Source organism: Protopterus annectens, chromosome 7.part0, assembly GCF_019279795.1.
Source record: "Protopterus annectens isolate FY-2018-M chromosome 7.part0, PAN1.0, whole genome shotgun sequence".
Lineage (NCBI taxonomy): Eukaryota > Metazoa > Chordata > Ceratodontiformes > Protopteridae > Protopterus > Protopterus annectens.
In genome coordinates this window covers 1,190,098,041-1,190,124,290 of record NC_056739.1, presented here as the reverse complement: position 1 = coordinate 1,190,124,290, position 26,250 = coordinate 1,190,098,041, and the positions used below count along the sequence as shown (strand labels likewise).

Here is a 26,250-nt window from a genome sequence, read left to right as displayed (position 1 = left end):
CCAAATGTGATGAATACACTCTAACATGTACATTTGTGGTAAGGTTACACAACTGCACTTTGGGCAACTTGACCATCAGATTGCATTTGTTTGTAGCCGTTACAGTTATAGATTCCAAAATGAGGCTGTGTCCACAGTGTCTTCACTTTCACCCTTGAAGGATGCATCTGTTTTAGCTGAGATTGTTTTTAATTGACTGTATGGAATCACACATTCCCAAATAAGATTAAGAAAATGAGGCGTCTGGAGTCGACATTAACAGTTCCTCCACTGACATTATTCCTTTCAAGATAGTAGTCTCAGACTTTGTATATAACAGCAGCACCAAAAAAGGACTGACAGAGAATGTATCTGGCTGGCTTCATTGGGCAAATGTAATTTGTTTAACATTAATAAAGCACATACATTTCTCAGTTTCTCTTCCAAAATCAGTCCTTCCAGAACTGTATCTGTTAGATAAATGTAATAAAAAAGTTTGCATTTGTATTATTTTGGCTGATAGAGCTGTGAATTATCTAGCCCATACGATATCCCATCAGCAATGCATTGCATGTTAAGATTAACTTCCAAAACTAGATTTGAGAAGCTGTTTTCAGTAGATATAAGATATGTGTTCATGCACTGAAACTAAACCTCAGGTTCAGAAGGAAAAGGAATGTATAATCAGACATTCTTCAAATGACTTAGTTTTTTCTTTTCCGAGCACTCTTAGGAGGCAGTTAAGCCTCTTTGTCTTCACATTCCAAAGAAACTACAGACAATATTGGGTATTTGAGACGGACAGTAGTGGTTATTTAAGAGTTTCATCACAAACCTCAAATGCAGCTGGTACAATTAATGCAGCATCTGCTGTTAAAGCAGATGGTGCTGCCAGAAGTCTTGGATCAAATCGGTCAAGATTTCTATTCCATAATGATCCTTGTTTCCAAGGGAAAAGGATGTAGAGATCAGTTCTCAAATCATCAAAACTGAACAAATTCATAAAGTTTTTCAAGGTGGTGAGTCTGAAAACACAACATTTGTTGACTATTCTTGCATGACAACACAGGGTATGGAAGATGGTCACATTGAAATATGAGTAAAACCATCTCACAGCAAGTACATCAAATTACAAATAGCAGAACACCACTTTCATTTTTCATCTCTGCCATTTGGGCTTTTTGCAGCCATGAGAATATTTACTAAATGTTTAGCTATATTTGTCAGCAAAGAAAACATTTTCCCATGTCTAGAAAACTGCCTTTTCTGTTATGGAAACCTGCAGATGCTTTTATAAACTTATTAACACCACAGTAAACTGAACTGTAATTGTAGAGTGTTGCTATGTAGGTTTCCACAACTAGTTGGCATAAAGGAAAAAAATGTCTTGACTACTTAAAGCTGTAAATAGCTTGCATGTATCTTTTGTGTTGTAGTTCCATATCTTTATATTAATGTTATTTTTTAAATTACTGTTTTGCAGCCTCCACGCACTTCTCATCCGGCTGTCAAATTCTCCTGTACTGACTGTGAACCAATGGTTATTGACAAGCTGCCTTTTGATAAGTATGAACTTGAGCCTTCCCCTTTAACACAGTACATTCTGGAACGCAAGTCCCCACACACCTGCTGGCAGGTAGGCCATCACTGTGAATTGTTGCTGTATGTGAAATAGAGATTTGACACTTGTACAACTGGATATAGAGCGTTTTAACAGTTAAATGTACCTTTCATAATATAGCTGTGCTATAAGCTATGTATGGTCTTGATATGCTGACAGTGAATGTAGTCACCTGTGTTGCAGTAAAGTTCTGAAAGTGTGCTGAAGATCTGTTTCTCAGATTTTGAGAAATTAGATAGTTGGATGGTTCTCACTGTTTTTGTCATGTTCACGAAAGAGGTTATTAGTATTAATTGTTGGTAGCGTCTGAATAAAAAAAGGAATAGAATGTTGCATTCATTTCTGTGCCTACCGCCATCCTGTTTACCTAATGTCCTGATTGTGTTTCTCTTCATGATGGGTAGAGCGGTACCTGCTCCTCAAATTTCCTGAAGAAAGCAAGCTGGTTAGCAGTATGTATACATACAGCTTGGTGAGGATGTAATTGGATAGCTTCTGTGTGATGCCCAAGGTAGTGTGGGCTCTCATCTAGGAAATCGTGTGTGTGTGTGTGTGTGTCCCCTTCCCTACATTCATAAGTACTAACATTCCTGCAGTACCCTAGCAATACATGGTAATGCATGGGCAGAGAATGGATTTGCATCAAACAGTCCACGCTATGTATCCAGTAGTCTGCACTGAGTCTTGATTTAAATTGGATAATTGTACGTAAAGTGAACCAGGTGCGTTCTCACAACATCTGCTGGAAAAATTTAATATAGTGGCATAACACTGAAATATTTCCACAATTTCATTGTCAGAATTGCTTTGTAGATCGCATGTAGTTTGTTTGGCATTGTAGCACCTTTTTGATACAAACATCTGAGTAATATTGGGGAGCTGTTGGTAAATGCAGTTGCATAAGCTAAATGAATACATTGGTTGTCAAGTTAGTAAATTCTACCCTAGTAAAATTCAAATAACTAAATTAAATAAATGTAAAGTTTGTCTGGCCTTTCAGAATATTTTAAAGATGGCAGCCATTCAGTTACATAGCCTTTTTTTTTTTTTTAAACAAGTGATCAGTTCAAATGACTGTTTTCTAACACAGACAGGGGAATATGCAAAAACAGACAGGGGAATATGCACTAGTAGTGACTAAAGGTGCAGTAAACAAAAAAATTGAAGTGCATGTTGCACACTAATAAGACAGTAAAATGCAAGGTATAGTAGTTGGTCTCTATTAGATGATCGAATGCTGAAAAGAGTGAACCACATAGGATCGAGCCAGAAAAATCCAAAACCTGGAAGCCCAAACGGGAGAGGGCTTCTAATGTGTGGGATCGCAGCATAATGGAGTTTATGATATGGCTGTTTACCCCATTTACTGCGATCTCAGAGTTTGTATTATATATGATTAGTGGGGGAGGCTGTCCCCCTGCAAAAAGTAGGTGTTATGTGTTTTTCATCCTGTTTGAGCTTCTTGGTTTTTGATCTTCCGGCACGATCTTTTGTGGTTCATTCCTTTGGGCATTCAGGGACCCGTAGTAGCAGACACTTAGCATATTTATTTACCTTCTAATTTTCTGTCTGGGTTGGAAAACGGCTAAGTTACTTTTTCACATATTACTTCATCAGGGCATTCTAGAGGAATTAAGCAAGAAACTGGAGCAGTTGCTGAAGGAGATTTAGAATAAGACAAAGTTAATGTCCTAGGCAGCAACTATTTCCAGTTTCTAACTTAACACCTGACGCGTAGTGCAGTCGATTGGTGGAGCAAAGGTAGTAGGTACTGGTGCTACCATTTGCCTTCACACCTGGCTACATCTAATTCCGTAGAGAACTCTGGGATCATTCCTGAATACCTCAGATGACAGAAAAGTTACGAGAGTGAGCAGGATGGGTAAGACCTTAATGGCTATCTCTTTTTGAGGAATCAACAGGGGCCTCAACAGCTGCTGTTTGAGGGAAAATAGTAGTAGCAGAATTCTGTCAGTAATCAATGTGTGTAGCTCATCCATGAATTTGTGCTTTTTTAGAGGTAAAAGTTATTGTCAGGGTCAAAGCTATCGTATTTCTTCCACGAAAGGATCACAGAACCATCAACAGTCCTGAGGCTTGCCTGTTGCACTCTAGAGGCAGTTATGGAGAGCACTTGTGTGAGTGTGGCTGGCCATCACATGGGACATATACATCAGGGACATTATTTCCAGAGGCTACAAAATTCCCTTCCTTGATATCCTCCCTGATCTGCCTTTTCCCGACTCCCACCCAAGAATAGAGCTATAGAACAAAGCAGTCATCCAGGATGGTCCCACCCAGTTTGAGATAACGAGAGAGAGACCAGTTTTTATTCCATATACATTTTGGTATCTGAGAATAAAGGTCCTCAGACCCCAAATTGGCTCCAAGTGGCTTAAACCAGTTTATTCCCCTAACTTCGTTCTGTATAGTCTCAATGCATATGATTCTTCATTGACTTGTATTGGGAGATTGGATATGCTTACTGTATGGGTTCCTGCACTTCAAGACAGCCAAGAGAGTTTTGATGCTGCTGAGTAGGTGTCAGACATTGCCATTTCATTACATTCATTTAATGTCAGCTTCCAGTGTGTTCGACAAATGAATGGATGCAGTAGCTGCACATCAAAGACTTCAAGGACTAAGGTATTTCCCTTCCTAGTAGATGACTATCTTCTAGTAGTCACTACCACGGAGGAGCTAGTGATTGTAAAAACTACTTTTTGCATCCCAAGTTTAACACTGCAAAGTTACAGATGGAGCTGTATACTTTATAGGATTTTCCCTGGAGATGCTGTTTTGCCAAGTGAGCCTTCCTCAAGAAAGAATTTCTCTGCTAAATTGGACAGTTTGTCATCTGTAATCAGATGCTGTTCCTATGAGCTTTTGTTTGAAAACAGTGTAGCTCATGGTACCTACAGTTTTTCTAGTTCATGTTCTTCATTTATATCCAAATTTTAGAATGGACTGTAAAGATATGGTGAGATCAGTCTTCCAGACAGCTGTCTGATTGGATCTTAAATTGGTCTGCACCAAAAAAGCATCTGTAATGTCCTACTAACCCCAATACACCACTTCCTTGTAGCTCACCAGTCAAAGGACTGGACAGTATAGTTATGCAATTTTTCTAACTTCTCTATAGCCAGCTTGGTGGACATGGGTATCTTGAGACAATATGGCATTTGTGTCATGTTTACCAACAACCATTTAATCCTTAAAAAAGCAAACAGTGTGTAAGAGTTGTACTTGTACAACAAATTCAAACTAAACTCTCACATACAGTCAAGTTGTCAAAACCATGAACACAGCACACACAGACTAATGTATGCTGAGGCACTTAAGTGATCTTCCTAAACAAAAAATTCCTAGATTGCCTGTTGTGAAAGCTATGCCTCGGCAAGTCCATAGATGCTCAGTAAAAAACAATGCCTAGCACCACACATACTGTCCATTTCAGTGGACCCTCAAACATTAAGCCCCTAAGGCAAACACACCTCCCAGGACTGTTGACATAGGTGAGTCATTGTAAAATATACTGATGCCCCCTAACCAGGCTGAACAAGAAGGTAACTGTTAGTTTCTTATCTGGTGCCAGGATCCACCAAATTCACACACACTCAAGTCATTATGCCACAGGTACCCGTATGATTCCACCATAGTCCATGTAGACCAGTGGCTGTACAGACAAGGGCTAAAGGTGGAGATGTCTCAATATACATCAATAACAAGCATACCTCTAGGATGGTCAAACAGGCTGTGCTGGAGTTCCTCCATGTGCAGATCACCATAGACAAAATCCCGTACCATATCCTAACCAGCTACAGGTCACTGTCCTTGTCCCAAGAAGTTCACAATGCATACTTGGACATAATAGAGACACTTAACCACTCAACCTACACCCTACTCCTGGGAGACTTTAATTGCCTCTCAATAGACTGGAAATCCTAAACAGCCTCAGATCTGCAGGCAAAGAGATTCCTGGACTCTTTAAATACAAACACCCTTGATCAAGTAGTGAATATGCCTCTAGAGGCTCCATATACGGGAGAACATTGACACCTCCCCCTAATGTCTTTTACTTCCTGATAAGGTTCAAACAAAAAACTGTCTCCTTCAGAATCAGTCAATTCTGTAGTCCCTGCCCAGCCAATAACAGTTAGGAATTCCAAGCCAAATTACCTCTTAAGTAACAGTTTAACAAAATGTAATGCCCCTCCAAACCCCGAGAACATAGCACCCTATGCTGAATTGCTCTCAAACTCTGTATAACCATGTAAATGGATACATAGAGGCTGCTGTACCTACCAGAAGTAAGCCCAGAACTAGCCCCATAAAACAACCTGCCTTGGTGGCATCCCAAATTAAGTAGGGTGTGCAACAAAAGGAAAAGAAATTATGGCAAAAATCGGGAAGGGTAATTCCCATAAAGATAACTCTCTTATCAAAGTAAAGGGGCAACTAAGAGGGCTAATTACATCAAGCAAAGCCAACTTTGAGGTTAAGATAGACTCCCAGGTGAAATATAACCATAAGGCCTTCCTCATTTGTGCCAGAAACCTCAAGGGAAGCACACGGCAATGTGCTGAACTGGTGGTTAATGGTGCCATGCTCACAGAGCCTGGCAATATAGTTAACCTGTTAGGGGATGAATTCAGTTCTAACTTTACCCCCCACCATACACACACAGCCATCTCCCCAAGTATACCCTCAAGACATAAGTCATCCAACTATAACTCTGGAGCATGTACTGGCTCTGATCGCTAAAGTCAAGAACACGACCACAATGGGCCCTGATATCATCTCAGGATGCTTCCTGAACAGCTTAAAATATGACTTGAACAGGAGCCATGGAGTCTTTAACTATAATTATAAAACAGGCTTTGTGCCACATGAATGGCTCAAGTGAAGTCTGGTATCCCACCTGTGACCCAGAGGGTGACAGGACCAACAAGAAACAGAGTATAAAGGATTTGTCCAGATAAAATCACTTTCACTAGCAGATCTAGGAGACTCTCGCTCTGATACTCTCCCTGTGGGAGGAATACACACCTTGTTGAAGTTTCCAGTAGTTTATTCAGTTAAGCAGGTAGATGGACGAGTGTTCAGAATAAGAACAGTTGTCCATCTGCCTGTTTAACTTGAATAAACTACTGGAAACTTCAAGGTGTCTTTATTCTTCCCACAGAGAGGGTATCAGAGAGAGAGTCTCCTAGATCTGCTAGCTAAAGTGATATTTTATGTGGACTTGTCCTTTATACTCTGTTTCAAGCTTACGGAAAAATATATGAACCCCTTTATAACATGCTGGATAGCTAGCTGGTTCGCTGATAGGACCCAGGAGGTTAGAATTCGTGAGACCATCTCCACAAAGGGCTGGTCACTAGTGGAGTCTTCCAGGGCTCTGTGCTAGTCCCACTCCTATTTGGCATCTAATTCTTGGATAACAAAGCCAATGTCAAAGGCCACTGGTTAACCATGTTCGCAGATGACTGCAAACTAGAAGCAGTCATTGAATCTCGCAAGTCAAGAACACCCTTTGGGAAATCTAGCATGGGCAAACATTTAGTGCCAAAGTCATAGCTTAATAACTAGAAATGCATTGTAGTACATTTTGGGAATCCTGCCACCCTGGGTAATTATGTCATCAGTAAAGCACCCTGAAAGTTGATTCAGTATTCTGGGATCTAGGAGCTCATGTAGTTAGTAACCTAGCCTTCCATAAACATGTACCCACGGTTGTAAGCAAATCCTACATTGCTCAACTTATAAGCAAAGGCATGGCATCTAGGTCCAGAGGGAGATCATACCCCTGTACTCTGCCCTCAACCAACCCCCTCATGGAGTATTATAATGCCCCCTTGGGTATGTACCTGATCATACACTTGCAGCATGCCGCAGCTGGGATGTCCACAAAGGTTCCTTGCAAAAAGAATACAGGGAGTAAATGCAATGTCCTACACTGATCACCTCAAAGCCCTGTCTCTTTATATCTTAGACTTGTGAGAGGTGATCTTTTGCGTGGCATACAAAGCATCCCTTGACCCTGATTTGATGAACCTTTTGCATATCCACAAAATAAACAGCATCAAAACTGCTAGATTAATTAAAAAAAAACAAAAACAAAAAAAAACTAAGTTTTGCTCGACATAAATAGGCTACGTTGGGGAGAGAGATGTATTTCTCAGAGTTCTTGTTCTCTGGAATAGGCTCCCCACCCATGTGAAGCAGATTTCCTCCCTATCCCTATTTAAATGCATTTTGGACCAAAGGATGGATATTCGGACAGTCACTCCTGGTCTAGCACCTATGTCTCTAATAGACAGAGGCAATCAGTAAATCACACCATATAAATTAAATCTGATGGTCAAATTTAGGTTGCACAGCTAGATTTATAAAGGGCCCTACTGGTAGTTAGCCTAGTATACCCCTATGAACCTGTGAAAGCATGCAAGTCAGAACTTCATTTGTGGCTTCACATCCCCAGTTTGTCGCTGAAAAGCTCCTTTCACTTTTTAATGTCCAGAGTGACAGTTATCACAGATGTTTGCCTGGGGATGGAGTGGAAGGGACATTAAGGCAGAATGGTCCCAAGATGCATGTTTGTCATTACAATCCAACTTGCATGTAAATGTGTTGAAAACTAGCATCGTTCTTGTAAACTTATTAGCCCATCATGACATTCTTCTATGAGGTGCCATTGTTGTGCATGCATTGAGAATGTGGCAGTTGTGTGGTATCTAAACAGGGAAGTACCTGTTGATATCCCTCATGCTGGGAGTCCATGAAGATTTGGAAGGGTGCTATGTATTTAGGTTTTTTTCTTATAGCAGCTCCCATTCCTGAGGAGACCAACTGTTTAGCAGACAAGCTTAATTGTTGCTTTCATATACTGCACAAGAGGTTCCTCAACTCAGCAGTAGCACAAAGCCTCTTCCACTGCAGCAAAAAGACTTGCTGCAATCCTTTTGCATCCCTGACCAATGCCAAATGCAGAAACATTTACTTGATACCTCTGTTGGGGAGGATTCCTCAGGGATGCTCTCCTCTGGTCTCCCTTTAGGCTTTCTACCTTTTCCCCAATCCCCAGGTTCATTCAGAAAGTAACTACGTACCAGGCCAGAATTATTGTAATAGTCCTCTTTTGGTGTTTATATTCCTGTAGCTCTTTTTTCATCTTTTTCAGCAATTGGGTTATTGGATCTGATTGAATCTGACCTCTGCACCTTTAGAAGCTGTGGATCTAGGGCTTTGATTTATTGCCTACCCATAATCCAGCTCTTCCTCCAAATACTTCATATCTTGTTTGCTACCTGATCTAGAAGGTCATGTTTTTGAGGGCTCTGATTTTCATTGAATAGATAAGTGTTTTTTCTTGTCCCTGTCTTTGGATAGTTATCTTTATATTACAGTGTTACTATCTCTCTATCCTCTTGTTGTTTTTTAAAAAATAAGTATAGTTATGTATTTTATATGTAGATTGTGCTGTTTTTCATAGCATTAGTGTAGTTTATATTTTCTACTGCTGTTAGTTCAGGTGTATTTTTTTCCCTGCAGATTCCATTGCCATTCTCATGGCAGACAAGGTTCAGGGGTTTAAGATGTGTACAACCTGCGGTCATGAGATCCCCCGCAGGACCCACACTGTTTATTATCTCAGAGCAGCCAAATTAGACACCAATAGTGAGACTTGCTCCTTTAACTCAAGAGCCATTTACAGCCATGAGGACAAGTTAGTTTTAAAAGGAGCTTCTTCCTCCATCAGTGCTATCAGCTTCATTTGTTTTTTCACCAGCTTCTCCTGCTAAAACCATGGATAAATCGCAACAAAAAGAAAAGTCAAGAGAAAGACTAGCCTGAAAAGAGGTCAGAGAAATCAAGAAAACTATCTCCGGGCCCATTTAAATCCTGTAGTCCACAACTAAGTTGCTTCATCAGTTAGATTTTAATCCCTGTTGGATCCCATCACCTATGCTGCCTAATTGTTTTTCACTGGAGCTGCTGAGTACTTTACTGCATGAGAGGCATTTGAAATGACTGCCAGTGGCTTCATCATCCTGGCCCATTGTGTCATCGAGGATTCTTACCAAAGCAGATAAGATGATGTGGAGATTCCTTCAGATACAAATTCAACTAGGGGTTGTCCTGGCTGCATCCACACATGTTATTCTGCAAATGGCTCTAATGACCCTTACGTTAATTTCTCCTATCATCATGGTCTGCCTTTTGGATCAGAGGTCTGGAACCGAGCCTCTCGGTAGCACCCACTTTAGAGCCCACAGTCCTGTTGACTTAAAACTGTGTTCCTTACTTTTTTAACCCCAATGCCTTCAGATCAGGAAGAGTCTTTGAGCTGAAGCATTGGTGCCAGGGCTCTGAGTGCGGAGTCAGTACTGAAGTTTTCAGAGGCATCTCTCTCTTACTCAACACTTCCACAGTAGATAGCTCTGCTCCCATGTTGGCTTCAGATCCGGGTTGAGTTGATTGGGGGGCACTTTTCATCATGTCATGATGGGGCAGGAGTCTCTTCAGGCCCGATCTCTGTCACTGCTTTCAAAGAGTTAGAAAGGGTTCTGGCCAGGCTCAGAGAAGTGCTCTCCATATGCTATACTCTATCTCAACCTCTTTTGGATGTTGCATCTGACTCCACACTTCCTCATCGACAGGGACAGTCAGCTTCCTTAAGCCTGGGGGCTGCTAACCACATGAGTTCCCATCTGATTCTGACTCACCCCTGGAAATCCAGTCAAGACATGGTCCTAGGGAACAGACACGTAAAAGGAGACTGACATTGGCTATATATCACTGGACTGCCAACAAATGTGACGTCCCTCACTGTCCTGGGTCAGTAATTAAGGAGCTTCAGTCCTCGCTGCTGACTCCAGTGCGAGACTGTCACTTAGGAGTAATATTTCACAATTTTCCCCTAAGAGCATAATGGGAACATACTCTATAATCTGGGACTGGACTGTATACTTCTCTCCACCCCTAATGTAACTTCTTATTACATACTTCAGAGCAATGTGTCCCAGCCTAAGACATCTGATGCACTCGCACTCGAAGTAAATTTAAATCTCATATATCCAAACACTTCTGGGAAAGCCTGACACAGATTTCCAGCTGTGTCTCTTCCCCAAAATAATCCGGTAATGCTGCCACCAATCAGAGTGTCTTCATGCCCTTCTAAAGAGGGGGTTCAGTCATGAAAATTAAATATCCAAATAAATGATAGCTATGACCAGAAGCGACCAGGCCTTTGAGTTGAACTGGAGAGTATCAAACAGGAATAAACACTGTCTAATCTCTAAAGAAAAACACTGAATTCTATTCAAAATGTTAAAGTAATGAAAAATATTTAATAAGTAAACTGATTACAAGAATGTAAATCAATAGCTTTCAGTAAACACCAGAATTCAATCACTAGAAATGTAAAATTGGACTGTAGGATAGAATCCCATCATTCTAGAAAAAACACTGAGTAAACTTTCCTAAGATAACTAGAAAATACTGTCCCTAATCTAATCTAAAGCATAACAGCAAGGCAAAGGCAGTCTTACAGTTTTTGGTGAGATGTCCTTCAAGGATGCATCTGCAGTCATAACATATGGGTTGTCCTGCCTCAGGCAGCCCTTCGGTCGGCCGGATTCCAAAGTCTGGGTCTGGCCTCGGCTGATGTCGCACTTTCCCCGACGTCAGAGCTTCTGGGGTATAAAGGCATCAGCCGATGCCATTTTCCCCAGTCTTTCTTGCCGCGCGGTGCCCGAAGCAGAAGCTGTTCGCAAGTGCCGGTCGGTCAGATCCAGAGATTTCAGCTACCGAAGACTTCTAAAAAAGCTAAGTACCCGTTGAGACTCTTTCTTGCCTCAGCCGATGTCAGACAAAGTAAATAACTGTTTAACTTGTGGGAAACAAATACCTCATAAGGATTTCCATTCTTACTGCCTTCCTTGCTTAGGCCCAGACCACGACGTATCAGCTTGTTTAGCCTGTGCCTCCTTCAACCGACGGACTCTTAGACGTCGGTCTGAGTTTGCAGAAGAGTTTTTTGGATCCGCTTTTGCATATAAAATGCTGTCGGAGACTCCGACTACACATTTGGCCAAAAAACGCAAGGAAAAGGACCGACACTCGCGGCCCGCGGTTTCGGCTGAAACCACGGTTAGGCCTACCGCGAGTGTCTCTGTTTCGGCTGAAACAGAGTCCTCTGTTCTTACTTCTACCGAAATCTTACCTCCGACAACCGAGGCCAGAGAGGCCCCGGCTGAGTCGGCTTCAGAAATCCCTACCGAAGCTAGCACACAAGAATTGTCCGACACCATTCCATTGGACATTTCTACCCCTGCACGTGGGGCAGCTAGGCCCCCTGCTCCTATGTCTATTAAGGCCTTCTCCAGGGCTAAAGCTGCCAAAATATCAAAAGCTTTACCTGCCAAATCTACTTCTCAGAGACCTTCCTCAAGTTCTCAGATTCTCAGTCTTGCTGAGGACTTTATATCATTGATTAGGGGTTCCCAACCTCACCCAGACAGGGCCTCCCACCCTCCTCCTGACAAAAGGCCTAGGACTGAACCCTCTGAACCTCTATCCTCTGATTACTCCTCTGATGGATCTGATTTATCAGACCATCAGGAAGGGGCCTATTCGCCTTATGAGGATTCTGATGCAGAAGACTCTATCCCTTCTGCCTCCCCTCCCAAAGAATTTTCCTTAGGGGAGACTTTGCACTCAATGAGGGAACACTTTCAATGGCAGGGTCAGGATTTTTCTGATTCTAGAAAAAGATTAAGGACATTTTTACATTTGCCCCAGCATAGGCCTTTAGCCATTCCACCTGTGCTTACTGTAGTTGATGATGTGTATAATGATGTCAGTTCTGCCCCTGACTCTCTTCCCCCGGCCCCTGTCAAACCTGACAGATATTACAGGGTCCCGGATTCTCACTTCCACCTGTATAAAGCCCATGCAGCAGACCCAGAAACTATTTCTCAGGGCCCAAAAGGTGTTGCAGCTGCCACTGCCAAAAACCCCCTACCCTCTGAAAGAGAGTCAAGAGCATTAGAGAGATGGGGTAAAAAGGTTTATACATCTGCTACTCTTTCTGCCAGGGCATTAAACTGCCAATTCCATATGATACAGTACCAAGAATACTTGTTAGATCAGCTGAATAAAAAGCTTTCTTCACCTGACCCCTTAGACCGTAAGTCCCTCCAGGATTTGGTACACAACTCTCAGCAGGTCAGTAATCATTTCTTAAAATGTGGCTATGATGCACTGGAGGCTTCATTTAGATCAGCTATGACTGGGGCAGTAATTCAGAGGCATGCCTGGCTAAAAGAGCAATCCTTGCCAGACCATGTCAAGGCTAAACTCCTGGATGCTCCAATAGAGAAACAAAGTTTATTTGGCTCCCCTGCACAGGAGATTCTAAAGAAAGTGGAAGAAAATGCAAAATGTGTGCAAACAGTAAAGGATTTTCTGCAGGTTCAACCTCCGAGGTTCAGCAGAAACTGGCCTTCAAAGAATTGGTCCTTTCCAGACACCTCCAGAGCACAGAGGGGCAGGAATAGACGCCCAAGAGGCAGAGGAAGATCAAAGGGGGCCTACAGGGGTCGTCAGTGGCAGCCTGCCAACCAGAGGAGTACTGCTACAGCTGCAGCAACAACCACTTCCACAGGACAGACACAATGACTTGACTCTGATTCCGCCTACTAGGGAACAACTGGAAGCACCCTTGGGCGGAAAGCTGGCTTTATTCTCAAAAAACTGGCATTGTATTACAAAGGACACATGGACATTGCAAACAATAGACAAAGGATACAGGTTTCACTTCCACACTTTACCAAAAAGGAGTGGAATGCCAAACCTTCCACCAAACCAGAAGCCAGAGGCTTTAAGACAAATCAACAATTTACTTCTGATGAAAGCGATAGAAAGGGTACCATCTATGGAACAAGGCCAAGGATTTTACTCCAGACTATTCCTTGTACCAAGAAAAGAAAACCAATGGAGGCCTATTCCTGACTTGTCCGCACTGAACACATACCTCATTGTGCCAAAATTCAAAATGCTGACCCTACAGCAACTTCTTCCCATGTTGGGCAAGGAGTCTTGGCTGGTGACTCTAGATCTCAAGGAGGCATACCTGCACGTCCCTATCCGACCAGATTGCAGAAGACACCTCAGATTTCTTGCAGGATCAGAGCATTATCAATTCTCAGCATTGCCCTTTGGCTTATCTACTGCGCCCAGAGTATTCACGAAATGCCTGGCATCAGTAATTGCACATTGCAGGCTTCAGGGAATTCAAATCTACCCATACCTGGATGACTGCCTAATACAAGCGGACAACAAGACAAAACTAATAAAGGATTTGGCCTATGTCATACACCTGTTACAGGCCTTGGGATACACAGTCAACATCCAGAAGTCAAGACTAGTGCCATCCCAAAGGATAACCTTTTTGGGTGCGGATCTGGACACAATAACCCAGATGGCTTTTCTCACAGAAGAAAAACAAAAGCAACTTCCAGATTCCTTGCAGTAAGCTGAGCTTGTCTTGTCAAAGCCATGAAGTAAAGTCCTGCAAGCCCTGGGTTACATGGCATCCTGCATAATCTTGATCCCGCATGCCAGGCTGCATATGAGAAATTTACAATGGTACCTAAGGAATGTATGGTCTCAACACAGGCATAGTTTAGAAACCATGATACCAATCATTCCATGCCTGAAAAAGGAATTCCTGTGGTGGGCTCAGGCCTGCCAGTCCAACAGAGGGTTGCCTTTCAACAAACCACAACCAAGGCAGACCATCACCACGGACGCCTCAGACCTAGGATGGGGAGCACACATGGAGGACAAATGTATCCAAGGCCTATGGTCTCAAGACCAGCTAAACTTGCACATAAACCAAAAGGAGATGCTGGCAGTGAAGCATGCAATCGAGGCATTCAAATCATTCCTCCAGCAAGGACATCTGCTGATAAGGGCAGACAACACCACGGTCATGTGGTACATAAACAGGGAGGCATGCATCCCTACCCTCTATGCCGGATGGCAATGGATCTGTGGAACCTAGGCCTGAATCTCAACATCCAGCTGCAGGCCAAATTCGTACCAGGAAAAGAGAATTCACTAGCAGACAGCTTAAGCAGAACTACCACGGATGCTCACGAATGGATGCTGCATCCAGACATCTTCAAACTCATAACAAAGAAATGGGGAATGCCAGAGATAGACCTGTTCGCCTCCCCACTCAACCACCAACTGAAGAAATTCTGCTCAAGGGCATACCACCCACAAGCCTGGAGGGTGGACTCTCTCTCTTTCAGCTGGAATGCCCTAACAGTGTATGCATTTCCACCTCTCCCATTGATGTACAAGGTTCTACTGAAGGTGATACTAATAGCTCCAGACTGGCCAAGGCAGCACTGGTATCCGCTACTGAGAAGCATGTCTCGAGAGAACTCATGGCCTCTACCCCTATGCCCTCTTCTTCTAACGCAGAACAATTTCAAGACCCTGCATCCAAACTTGAAAACACTGCAGCTAACTGCCTGGAAAATTGCTTAAAACAAAACCAAACTGTCTTATCTCAGAGGGTCAAGGACATTATCCTGGAGGCTCGCAGACCCTCCACAAGGAAGACATACTCAGCTAAATGGAAGAGATTCCTCATTTGGAGCACATCAAAGGGTACAGATGTCACAGTGGCAAACCTAGCACACATCCTAGAATACTTAGCAGAATTGTTCCACAATGGCCTGTCCTATTCTTCCATTAAGATTCATGCTTCAGCAATTTCAGCAGAGTACAATATGGATCCTCCTATCTTTTCTCACCCTCTCCTCAGACAATTTTTAAGAGGGATCAAAAATGTAAAACCTCCAAGGAGACCCCCTCTGCCTGCATGGGATCTCAATTTTGTGCTGGAAAAATTGACACTACCCCCTTTTGAACCAGCAGCATCAGCAGACTTGGTTCTTATCTTGGAAAACTGCTTTCCTTCTGGCAATCACTTCAGCAAGAAGAGTATCCGAGTTACAGGCATTAATAGCAGTGCAGCCTTTCCTTATTTTTCACCAGGAACCAATCCTACTTTCATGCCAAAGGTGGTATCCAGGGTATCCTTGAACCAAGCTATTCATTTGCCTACATTCTTCCCTAACCCACAGAACAAGGGGGAAAAACTATTGCACACCTTGGATGTACACAGACAACTACGCTACTATCTGGACAGAACTAAAACCAGCAGAAAAACTGACCAACTTTTTGTAGCATATGTAACTGGAGTCCAAGGAAAAGCAATTTCCAAACAGACAATTTCAAAATGGATAGGAAATTGCATTTGTTTTTGCTACTCTTTTCATGGAAAGATAGCTCCTGAAAATATCAGGCCTCATTCCACAAGAGCCACAGCCACCACTACAGCTTTCCTACGAGGGGTGGCTACCAAGGACATTGTAGAAGCTGCTACTTGGAGCTCCGTGCATACCATTTGCCAAGCATTACAATCTTCCTTTATACTCCAGATCCCGAGCAGGTTTTGCAACTGCAGTTTTACAGGGGATCTTAACTACACCATCCTTATCTTAGTACCTCCTCCCCCAGTTTGGCTATGGTATTCTACCCATATGTTATGACTGCAGATGCATCCTTGAAGGACATAGTACAGTTTTGTACCTACCATAAATGTAGATGTCCGATAGGTATGCATCTGCAGTCAGGATTACCCACCCTCCTTCCCCTCTGTGGTATTCCTAGGGTGCTTACCCCTCTTTCAGCTAGCTGGGGGAATCTATTATGGTGTATTTGTTTGTATGTATATATGTATATATATATATTGTTTGCTACTGTTTGGAATTTTCAACATTTATCCAAATTTAGCCTTCCTAGAGGGCACCTGGCATCTGGGGCAAGAAACACTGAGGAAAATGGCGTCGGCTGATGCCTTTATACCCTCTGACGTCGGGGAAAGTGCGACATCAGCCGAGGCCAGACCCAGTCTTTGGAATCCGGCCGACCGAAGGGCTGCCTGAGGCAGGACAACCCATATGTTATGACTGCAGATGCATACCTATCGGACATCTACATTTATGGTAGGTACAAAACTGTACTTTCTCTTTCATGGGTGTCCACTGATTGCAACTCTTCACAAACTGCTCAGCACTTGACTAATTGCACAGCTTAATGGTCTTAACTGTCTTATTTTTTAAAAAAATTCTCAGCTGATTGAAAAAGTTATTTTTCCTGTCAATCAGCTGTTAAATTAATCACCTAGCAACCAGGAACATTCTAATGCCACCGCCTATTGTTCAGATGATTCTCCATAGTACTTTAAAATCTCCCTTACAAACGTGCAATTAGAAATGTATCTAAACACTGTCAGATTCTTTAAGCATTCTGTTTAAACATAGAAATACTCAACATAAAAACTTTACATTTTCACAAGACATGCTAGCATACAATAAATGTTAATCTGAGAATATACACAAATCTCCTGCTAGACATGCTTACACAGATGAGTGTTCATTTTCTTCACAGAGACATTTAGATTTCTGTCCAGAAATCAGTCACTGAAGACGCACAGACTTGGATTACTGGGATGGATCGGCAAGATCCCCTTTGGAGAACGTCAGTTTTGGTGACATTTTTGGAACTGAAGAAATACAAGGGGGTTGGTCCACTGATAATCCCTCCCCTGAAGTCTTTGCTCCTCTAGGCTTTTGGAACTGGCTCTTCTACCTCCTGGGTGGTACCGCCCTCTGATGCACTCTGATTTCTTGGGTCATTGGGCTTGGAAAGATCCTGGTATGGAGGAATTTAATTGAATGGACTTGACCAAGAACCGTGTCATTGCATAACCTCTTTTTTTTTTCTTTTTTTCCAGGTTATTTTCTGGTATAAAATTGAGGGGTTATTTGAGATAAGAGAATTTATTTGGTAATAAGCAGGCAAACTTAATCTGAGGTATTTGGAGGAAGAGAGAGAATATGGGTAGGGAAAGAATCAGGGCTTTGGTTCTACAGCTTCTAACAGGACCAAGGTCAAATTCAGTAACCCAAAGTTTGAACTAGGTGAAAAGACACCACGGAGCTATGGTTCTAGTAAGTATACAACTTTCATTTATTCCTGTTAAGACTTTAACGTCTAGAGATACTTCTGTTTAGGTTCATAGTTTTTTACTAGACTTCCCATCCAGTTGTCAAGGCTTCGATTGAATAGGGTCAGGGGTGAACTTAGTTTTACTTGTATGGGGAGCCTGTTCCTTAGTGTGGGGATCCTTTGGGACACACACCTGTCTCTCAAGCATGTTCTTTTTGCAAAGAAAAGTTCAAATAACGGATCTGCTGTTTCTGATGCTGTTTGTTTTGCACATTTACAACAGATCCATCGGGGCTGGGTATGAGGAAGCCCTGTAAGCCAAGCAAAGATCTCCTGTCAGCAGCTTATAGTAAACTGAATACAGACATTACCTTTATGTAATCACTGTAGGACCTGGTATTCATGCCTTGAATTCGTCTAATGAGAAACCTTTGTGGGCATTCCAGCTGTTAGATGCATGCCAAAGGGGGAGGGGGGCGTTGTATTCAGTGATTGGTCTGATAAGGGGTGAGTAGAGTGGTACTATAACTTCCTTGGACCTGGATGCTATACCCATTTGGAAAAGTTGGACAACATAGAATGATTTTTTTTATTGTCTTAGCTGCATGTTGATTGAAGGGCCAGAGTGCTGTCTACATATGTTCCCAGATCCCTTACTACCTGGTTTACTGTTGGGGGATGTTTATCGATGGAGTTAACTTGGGTTGATAGTTTCCCAAAGGCCATTATAATGTATTTTTTGGCATTAAGTTTTAGGACATGGCTTTGGCACCAGTTATTTGTCTGTATTAAACCTCCTTGCAAGATGTTGGTGTCTCGGGGGGGGGGGGGGGGGGATCTATAACAGCTCTCAATTTACAGTCATCTGGGAACATGGTGAGCCAGAGGCCTTGAACGTTATCCATGACTTCCATGAAGTAGATGCTAAACAGGAGCAGGCCCAGCATGGACCTCTGGGGTACTCTGCTGGTGACTGGTCTCTTGGTGGCGGTGGTCTCACTGACTTAACTTCTTGGATTCTGTTTCTAAGCCAGCCAGCAATCCAGTGAGTTATGTAGGGATTTATGTATAATTCATAGAGCTTGTCAACAGTGCCTGAGTGGGGTATTGTATTGAATGGCTTGACCAGATCAAGGTATGCAGTATGCATTTTGACCTTTGTCCATTGCTTTGGTGACCATTTAAAAGATGTCTATCAGGTTAAGTAGGCATGACCTTCCCTTAATGCCAAGTTGGGATGCGTCCAGTGTCTGTAGGTTGGCATTGTCTTTGTGCATCATTTCCATTATACTTAGTTCCATGGTTTTGCATATTAGGCTTCTAAGACTGATGGGTCTTTAGTTCCCTGGGTCAGTTGATGGTCCACCCTTGTGGAGGGAAATGTCATTGCAGTCCTCCATTCACAAGGACCAAAGCCTGTTTCAAGGCTGTAGTTGAAGAGTGCTGCAAGTGGTCCTGAATAGGTCATGTTTGAGTATTCAGGAGGCAACTGTGTATATTGTCAGGACCTGTGGAGGCAGTGTTCTTAGTTTGAGAGTGCTGCCAGCACCTTCTTTACTAATAGTTGGGGGCATACTTCTTAACCTCCAGATAAGAGAATCCGAGACAAAAACTTTAAAATCAGTGATGCCTAATTAACATAATATATGCATATTCAAATAAACACATTGAATACACACATTCAGTTACACAAAGATTAAAATGAGTTGCATACATACACAAAACAGATGTGCTAATGTGGGATTATTCCTATTTTTAAACAACTGTTTAAAGTTAAAAGTAACAAGCACTCACCTACCCATTTGAAAAATGCAAAACATACATAATATGGAAGTAATGCACACAATAAGGCAATCTGCATTCATCCTGTTGACTGTACTGGTCTACACATCAACATTTCTCCCACTGTCAAATGTCAAACTTGGTCTGTTATTCAACTTCAGCATCTTGGATTTTAATATCCTCACACAAAGTCTCTACTTGGAAAATGTATAAAAGTAAATGGAAGAGGTTTTCGATATGGGCTCACCAAAAACATTTAAATCCTTTTACAACCCCTAATCTTGGAGTTTTGGATTTTCTTGCTCCAATTTTCCAAAGTGGGGCAGGCTTTTCTACTATTAAAGTGTAACTGACAGCCAGCTCAGATTATCACATTGGGGACAATTCATCTTCTCTGGCTTCATCTAAACTGTGTTAAGACCTTCGTCGGGGGGTACATTTTTACTTAGACCGCCTGTAAATGGCCCGACTCCTCTTCCTTGGGACTTAACCACGATGTTACAAGCTCTTGTCGTACCTCCTTTTGAACCTTCAACCAAAGTAGATTTGAAATTTCTTTCCTGGAAAACTGTCCTTTTGGTGGCCATCACTTTGTCTAAAAGGGTATCTGAATTACAAGCATTGCCAGCCAAACCCTCCTTATTTGATTTTTCATAAAGATAGTGACCTTACAGACTAATACTTTTTTGCCTAAAGTTGTTTCCAGAAACAGTAGTCAGATCATTAACCTACCAATTTTCTTGCCCAGTTTCCAGAACAAGGGGTGAATACACTGTTCACCTGCCAGATGTCAATAGACAGCTGAAATTTTTTTTTGGACAGAATGAAATCTTTTTGAAAAAACTGATCAGCTGTTTGCCTCCTTCTCCAGTGTTAGAAAGGGGAGGCCAGTGTCCAAACTCACTTTGTCTAAATGGATCACATATTGCATTTTTCATGTTTATTCTGCTAAAGGAATCCCTCTACTTGGGCATTTTAAAGCTCATTTTACTAGATCCATGTCTACATGTCAAGCCTTCTGGTCCACAGTTTTGCTAGAGGACATTTGTGTGTCTGCTGCTTAGTCCGAACTCTTATACCTTTGTCCAAACCAAGAAGAAAGAACAAAAAGACTTGCAAAAATGCAAATAACTGCAGTAGAAACATGCAAGTAGCTAGCCAAATAGTCCAATAAGGTTAGCTTAATCCAGGACATGGACCACAAATAACCACTCTGGAAGTATTGTCCAAACAGTTTAATAAAGAGCTTGTCGTCTCCAAACATAGAAAGACTTCTTCAGATTATCTTCCATGAGAATATCCTTCCATGAGAGCCAGCCCAGGTTACTGTAGTTGGGGACTCTGTCCCACAGGTTGAGGAGCGAATGAAAATGGCAACATCAGATAAAGTTTTGTACTTGCCATACTGTGTTGTCCGTTTTGATTATTCCTCAACCTCTCCCTCCTCCATCCCCGTCCCTTTTGGGAAGATTTGTGGAGGTATTCTAGGAACTGATGTTCCTTTTGAGCTCCTGGTTCTCTCTATCGTCTAATATTTCTCACTCCATACTTATGTATTGGTTTATACAACTGCAGCAAACTTGATCTGAGGCAGTTTTGAGGACAGTGGCATTATGGGTATGGGAGGAGCTCGAGAGTTAGATCCTAAGCTATAAAAAAGTGGCAGAGACAGATCCAAAGTTCATCTCCAAACCCACATGTTGGGGAAGAATGAAAATGGACAACACTGATGGAACATTATAAGTACATAACTTCATTATAGTTGTATATCTATTTCCCATAAATCTAGATGTTAGTGTCTTCATTGTTGAAATAACTATACCATCCCACCATCCCTTCTTACTTTTTTGGAGTGGTACCACCAGCCCCTTCTGCCTTGCACCTTAGTTCCCTTCTCCCATTTTTAGCTATTATGTCTGTAGTTTTGTTGCCTTCCTTTTCTGGGGAAGGTCTTGAGCAGGTTTTGGTGTCTGGCCAGGGACAGTGAGAGTGGGGGCTCAAGTGTAAGGGGCAAGAAAAACGTGAAGTAACGGCACTGACAGATATACTTCATCTCCTGATAATACCCTGACATTGTTTGGAAGGGGTTCCATCAGGCCTGGGCGACAGGATCAAGTGTCTGATATTTGGGCCAGCTGCTCACTTCCATGTCTAGAAATCCCAAAGGTTATTAATGCAACAGTGAAGATGCTCCTAGATCTAAGTCTAGATTTTTGGTAAGTACATGTGTGTACTTTCTCCCTTCTGTTAAGCCTGTTAATACTAGAACTGGTCATGTTACTCAACTGTGTGAAACTTTTATCTTCGAATAAGGGGTCCCAAATTCATCCCATCTTGAACAGTATGATATACAAGTTTGCATGATTATAGTGCTCATGTTTTCTGAAGACATGCTCAGCTTTTTGAGAGAGGCCAAGAAAACTAAACATAAAGAAATCATAATTAAGTGGGGCAAGTTTACCCTGTGGTGCTTTAACAGTGACCAAAACCCCAATTCTGCCCAGGTGTTGGTTCTCACCTCCCTGTCAGACTTGTGTGAAACAGGCTTATATGCCTCACTAAAGATCCCTGTTGTAGATATTTCTGTATGTCTGCTCTGGACCCACTGGTCTATTCTCACTTGCCAGTTAAGTATCTGTTCACCTTAGGAATCTCAGCTGCATATCAGTGTCTTAAGTCAGAACTATATTTTTGACACTTCAGTCTTTTCAGCCTATAGTCTGTCAGGACCTCTTGGCCATTCACACAAACAGTAACTCTATAGTGTACTGTAGCATCATATGTCAACCAATAAGAAGGTACATCCTTGTTCCTACTGTGCAGAGAATATATCTATATGTATATAAGGAAGGGTGTTGGACTGCAGCCCTTTATCACAAAAAATGTTCACGTTTTTGTGAATTCCAACCTTTTTGTGAGCAAACTCTGCAGGACTGTAATTCTGTCACATGAACAATCCCAAAGCAAGTAATAGCTAACAAAGTATTTCACAAGTAGAGACAATTAGTGACACTCATATTTGCATCACCAACAAGTGCCAGAGCTTTTTTTCTCTCTTCTCCAAGGACTGGAAACTCCAGGCAGAGGCGACCTGAATTAACCTTGACCACTGGGCATTTTATATGCCCACCCACTTATTTCCCACATCACATCACCTAGATTTAAAAAGCCAGGCTCCACAGGTTCAGAATGATACTAGTGGCCTTGTATTGACCAACTCAAATATGGTTTTCAACAGTATCTCCCTTTATCCAAAAGGAATCTCTTCTCTGACTCCACTCAAAACTTCAGTGATGCATTTAGCAGCACCCAGAAACAACACCCTTAAACTGTTGGTGTGTCTGCTCCAATTTTACAAAAAACATGTCCACGTGTGTATTCTCCACTAGTGTGAAAGAGATATCTGCATACCAAAAGCCATCCACATGATGTATTTTTTCCAGCAAATGGAAAAGGTCATTAGGTCAGTAAACAGTGTCCTAGTGAAACATTTTCCTGTCCATTTGTTCCTCTGAAAAAATACTTCAGATGACCATGTCGGATTCACCAGGGCAAAGAATTCCCTTCTTTATCACATCCATGGAGGGGAAGGCCCTCCTAAAAAAGTACCTCCCCAACTGAGTCAGCGATTTGAAACCTGTACCCTCAGGATCTTTGAATTACAAACCTTAACTCAGCCATCCTTTGAGCCCACCACTTCCTCACAGAACTGATTTTATTTAGTGAGAACAAAAGAAATTCAGAAAGTCAGTCCAGCTGTGTTTGCCTTTTTCTGTCTGCAGAGAAAGTGCATCAGGTTTACAAAATCACACTTTCCAGATGGAGCCCTGGTGGTGTTACTGCACACCTCCAATTGTGATCCAAGGCTCACTCTGCAAAGGAGTTAACCACCTTTGCCACTTTCCTCACTTGAGCGTCTGTCGACATCTTTGCCAAACATTATAAGATATACATAGCTTCTCTGATATGGTTTTCAGAGTCACTGTGATCAGGGGCATTTCATGTGAGACCGCCAACAGAGGGATATGAATTTAACCCTCAATGTTGCAGTGGATGTCTACTGTTTTAAAAGTTATGAAAGTTGTCTTGCATAATGTGTGTGTTTAACAAGTGCGACGTCCTCTGTTAACACGTCTCGCCCAGCCACCCCTTTTCGAAGTCCTAGGGACATATTCAAGTGGCTTATTCCACTGTCACTCCTTTCTCTCCTTCCATTTATCACCTTAAGATGTCAGGTTCGTACCTCCTTTCAGAGCCCATACCTGTCTGCTGTTGCCAGTGACCAAGTCTGCAGTTGTCCTCTCAAAAGTTCATAGAGGTTTACTAGACTAATGGCCCTAGAGCCCTTGGAAGCCTACACGTATTTGTCCCTAGCTGCCCTTAATGTCTGTGGTTAGGTGAGTGAAGTTCGCAGAGGTAAGGGTCTGTGGTAAATAACTTCCTCTATCCAGGAGGGACATGGGTGCTACCCCAGGAGTGAATTTGTGGTAACCCATCTATTCATCTTGGTTGCATTTGAAGAGGGTAAGGAATGTGAATTGGAAGAGTATTCCAGAGAAGTGACGGTCTATGGAAGATGTATCTATCTCTCCAGATTGACCTGTTCATGTTAGAAGCTAGGTTAAGATCCCTGGAGCGAGTGACCCTTGTCCAGTTCGATTTACACGTGTAACATTTCCATCAGTGCCGGGTCACAGACTGTCCTGTAAGCCAGGCACAGGTCACCCATTAGCAACCTGTAGGAGACTGAATACAGTGACAGGGCTTTCAGTCTTTCTGCGCAAGACTTGTTTTTTGTACAGTGTAATTTCTTGATGAGAAACCTCTGTGATCTCCCCAGTTTTTCCAGTTGTCCGATGAGGTACATGCAAAAAGGGAGCATTGTATTCAATTATTGGTCTGATGAGGGCCTAGTATAATGGAATTATAACATCCCCTGGCTCTAGATGCGATGCCTTTACTTATAAGATATGCCACATAGAAGGCTTTCCTTACTGCTGTGGATATGTGGCAGTCAAAGTTCAGGTTATCAACCCGAGTACCCAGATCACGTACCACTGGGGGTGCTGTCTGTAATATAGTTAACAGGGATGTCAGCTTTCCCAAAGGGAATAATACATTTTTTATATTTAGCTTCAGTCTGAGGCTTTGTCACCAGTCATTTGTCTGTATTAACTCTGTCTGTGGTATAATTAACATTGTTGGGGGACTTGATTGCTCCCAATTTACAGTCGTCCGTGAACATGGTCAGCCACAGGCCATCCAAGTTTGCCTAGACTTCTGAGAACTAAATTCCGAACAGTAAGGGGCCCAGCACAGAATTCTGTGGGTACGTCTTATGCTAGAAGTGAAGTCACCCACTTTGACCGTGTGTCCTGTTGGCGAGCCAGTTAGCTGAAGAGCTTCTCTAATACCTGAGTGGGGGATTGTGTTAAGTGCCTTGGCTAGGGCAAGATAGATGGTATGCACCGTCTTTCCCTTGTCCAGGACCTTGGTGACTTTCTTGAGAAAGTCAATCATGTTCAACAGGCATGATCTAACTTTAACGAATCCGAACTGGGCTGGGTCCAAAGTTTGGAGGTTACCCATGTCCTTGTTAATAAGGTCCATAATTATTTCCATGGCCCTGCAGATGAGGTTAGTCAAGCTTATGGGCCTATAATTTCCATGATCAGTTGATGGACCCCCTTTGTGCAGAGGGATTACTGTTGCTGTCATCCATTCTGCCAGAGCATAGCCAGTTCACAGGTTGTGGTTAAACAGGGATCTAAGTGGGTCTATGAGTTCATGTTTTAAGTTGTTTGAGTCAACCTGGCCTTTTTTTTTTTTTTTTGGCAAAGCTTGATTTTAATCTGGTCAGGTACAGTTGATTCTGTACAACTGCTTAAGTGGTTATACAGGGCATTGGTGTGCACCTCTGTATAGGAGTCCGTGTTATCTGCGTCCAAGGGGGCTTTGAAATGTCTTGTACATTCCAAACGTCTTATACCATCACTTAGTGGGAAATAATTTGTCTTTGAAAAATTCTTGAGTGTTTTTGAGCTTGACTGTACCCCTTAGTTACCTGGCTTATGTGTTATGTCATCTGTATGTGACAACTCAACTGGAGAATGGAATGCAGAAGTGGGTCTTGAAATGGCAATGGCAAAAACATCTGAAGGAGTTCAAGTTCCACATGCCAGGTGGTCCTTTTGCCTGCAGTCCCAAGTCCTTCACACTTATGAAAGGTCTATCATTATGATAAAACATACATTTTGTTTTCTTATTTGGTATTGGGCACATAGGTTCATAGGTTCATAGATTAGTACTAGGCTAACTGCTCTTGCGAGCCATTTTAAGCCTAGCCAATTATCCCCCTGTGAGATTCAAACCCTGTACCTTGTGTTTGTAAGGCAAACACCTTAACCATTAGGCCACCCTCATGAACCCCTTTGCATCCCAATGCATGGATGGCTGCATCTTTTGTTTAAGCATTTTCTTATTTCCTCTTGGAGCAACAACTACGAGTTGGTTACTGCCTCTCCCTGTATTCACAGGAGGGTCCCCAGTTTGCGCACTTGTGTCATAAAAATTGCAAGATGCCGTGCTCTGGTGTTTTGAAGGGAAGTAGTTTTGTATTTTTTTTTCTAAAAGTTGTGTATAGCTTGGATACTACATATGAAACTTGTTAATATGACAGCAATATTACTACCTGAATTGTACAACAGAAGTTCTATTCGTGTAATAATGTGAAAATAAGTCTTTTGCATTGGTTGAGGGTGTGGTTTGTC

The 26,250-nt window shown here is 42.3% G+C and overlaps 1 protein-coding gene across 1 annotated transcript in view; it reads left to right on the top strand.

Annotated features, from left to right (window-relative positions):
* Positions 1-1,074: 1,074 nt before the first annotated feature.
* The window catches only part of LOC122806148 (integrator complex subunit 6-like), a 1,076,381-nt gene continuing 1,051,205 nt past the window's right edge, over positions 1,075-26,250 (top strand). Inside the window, exons 1-2 of the mRNA XM_044076385.1 lie at positions 1,075-1,098; positions 1,463-1,615. Coding sequence (XP_043932320.1) covers positions 1,075-1,098; positions 1,463-1,615 — 177 coding nt within the window. The remainder of the gene's footprint in view (positions 1,099-1,462; positions 1,616-26,250) is intronic.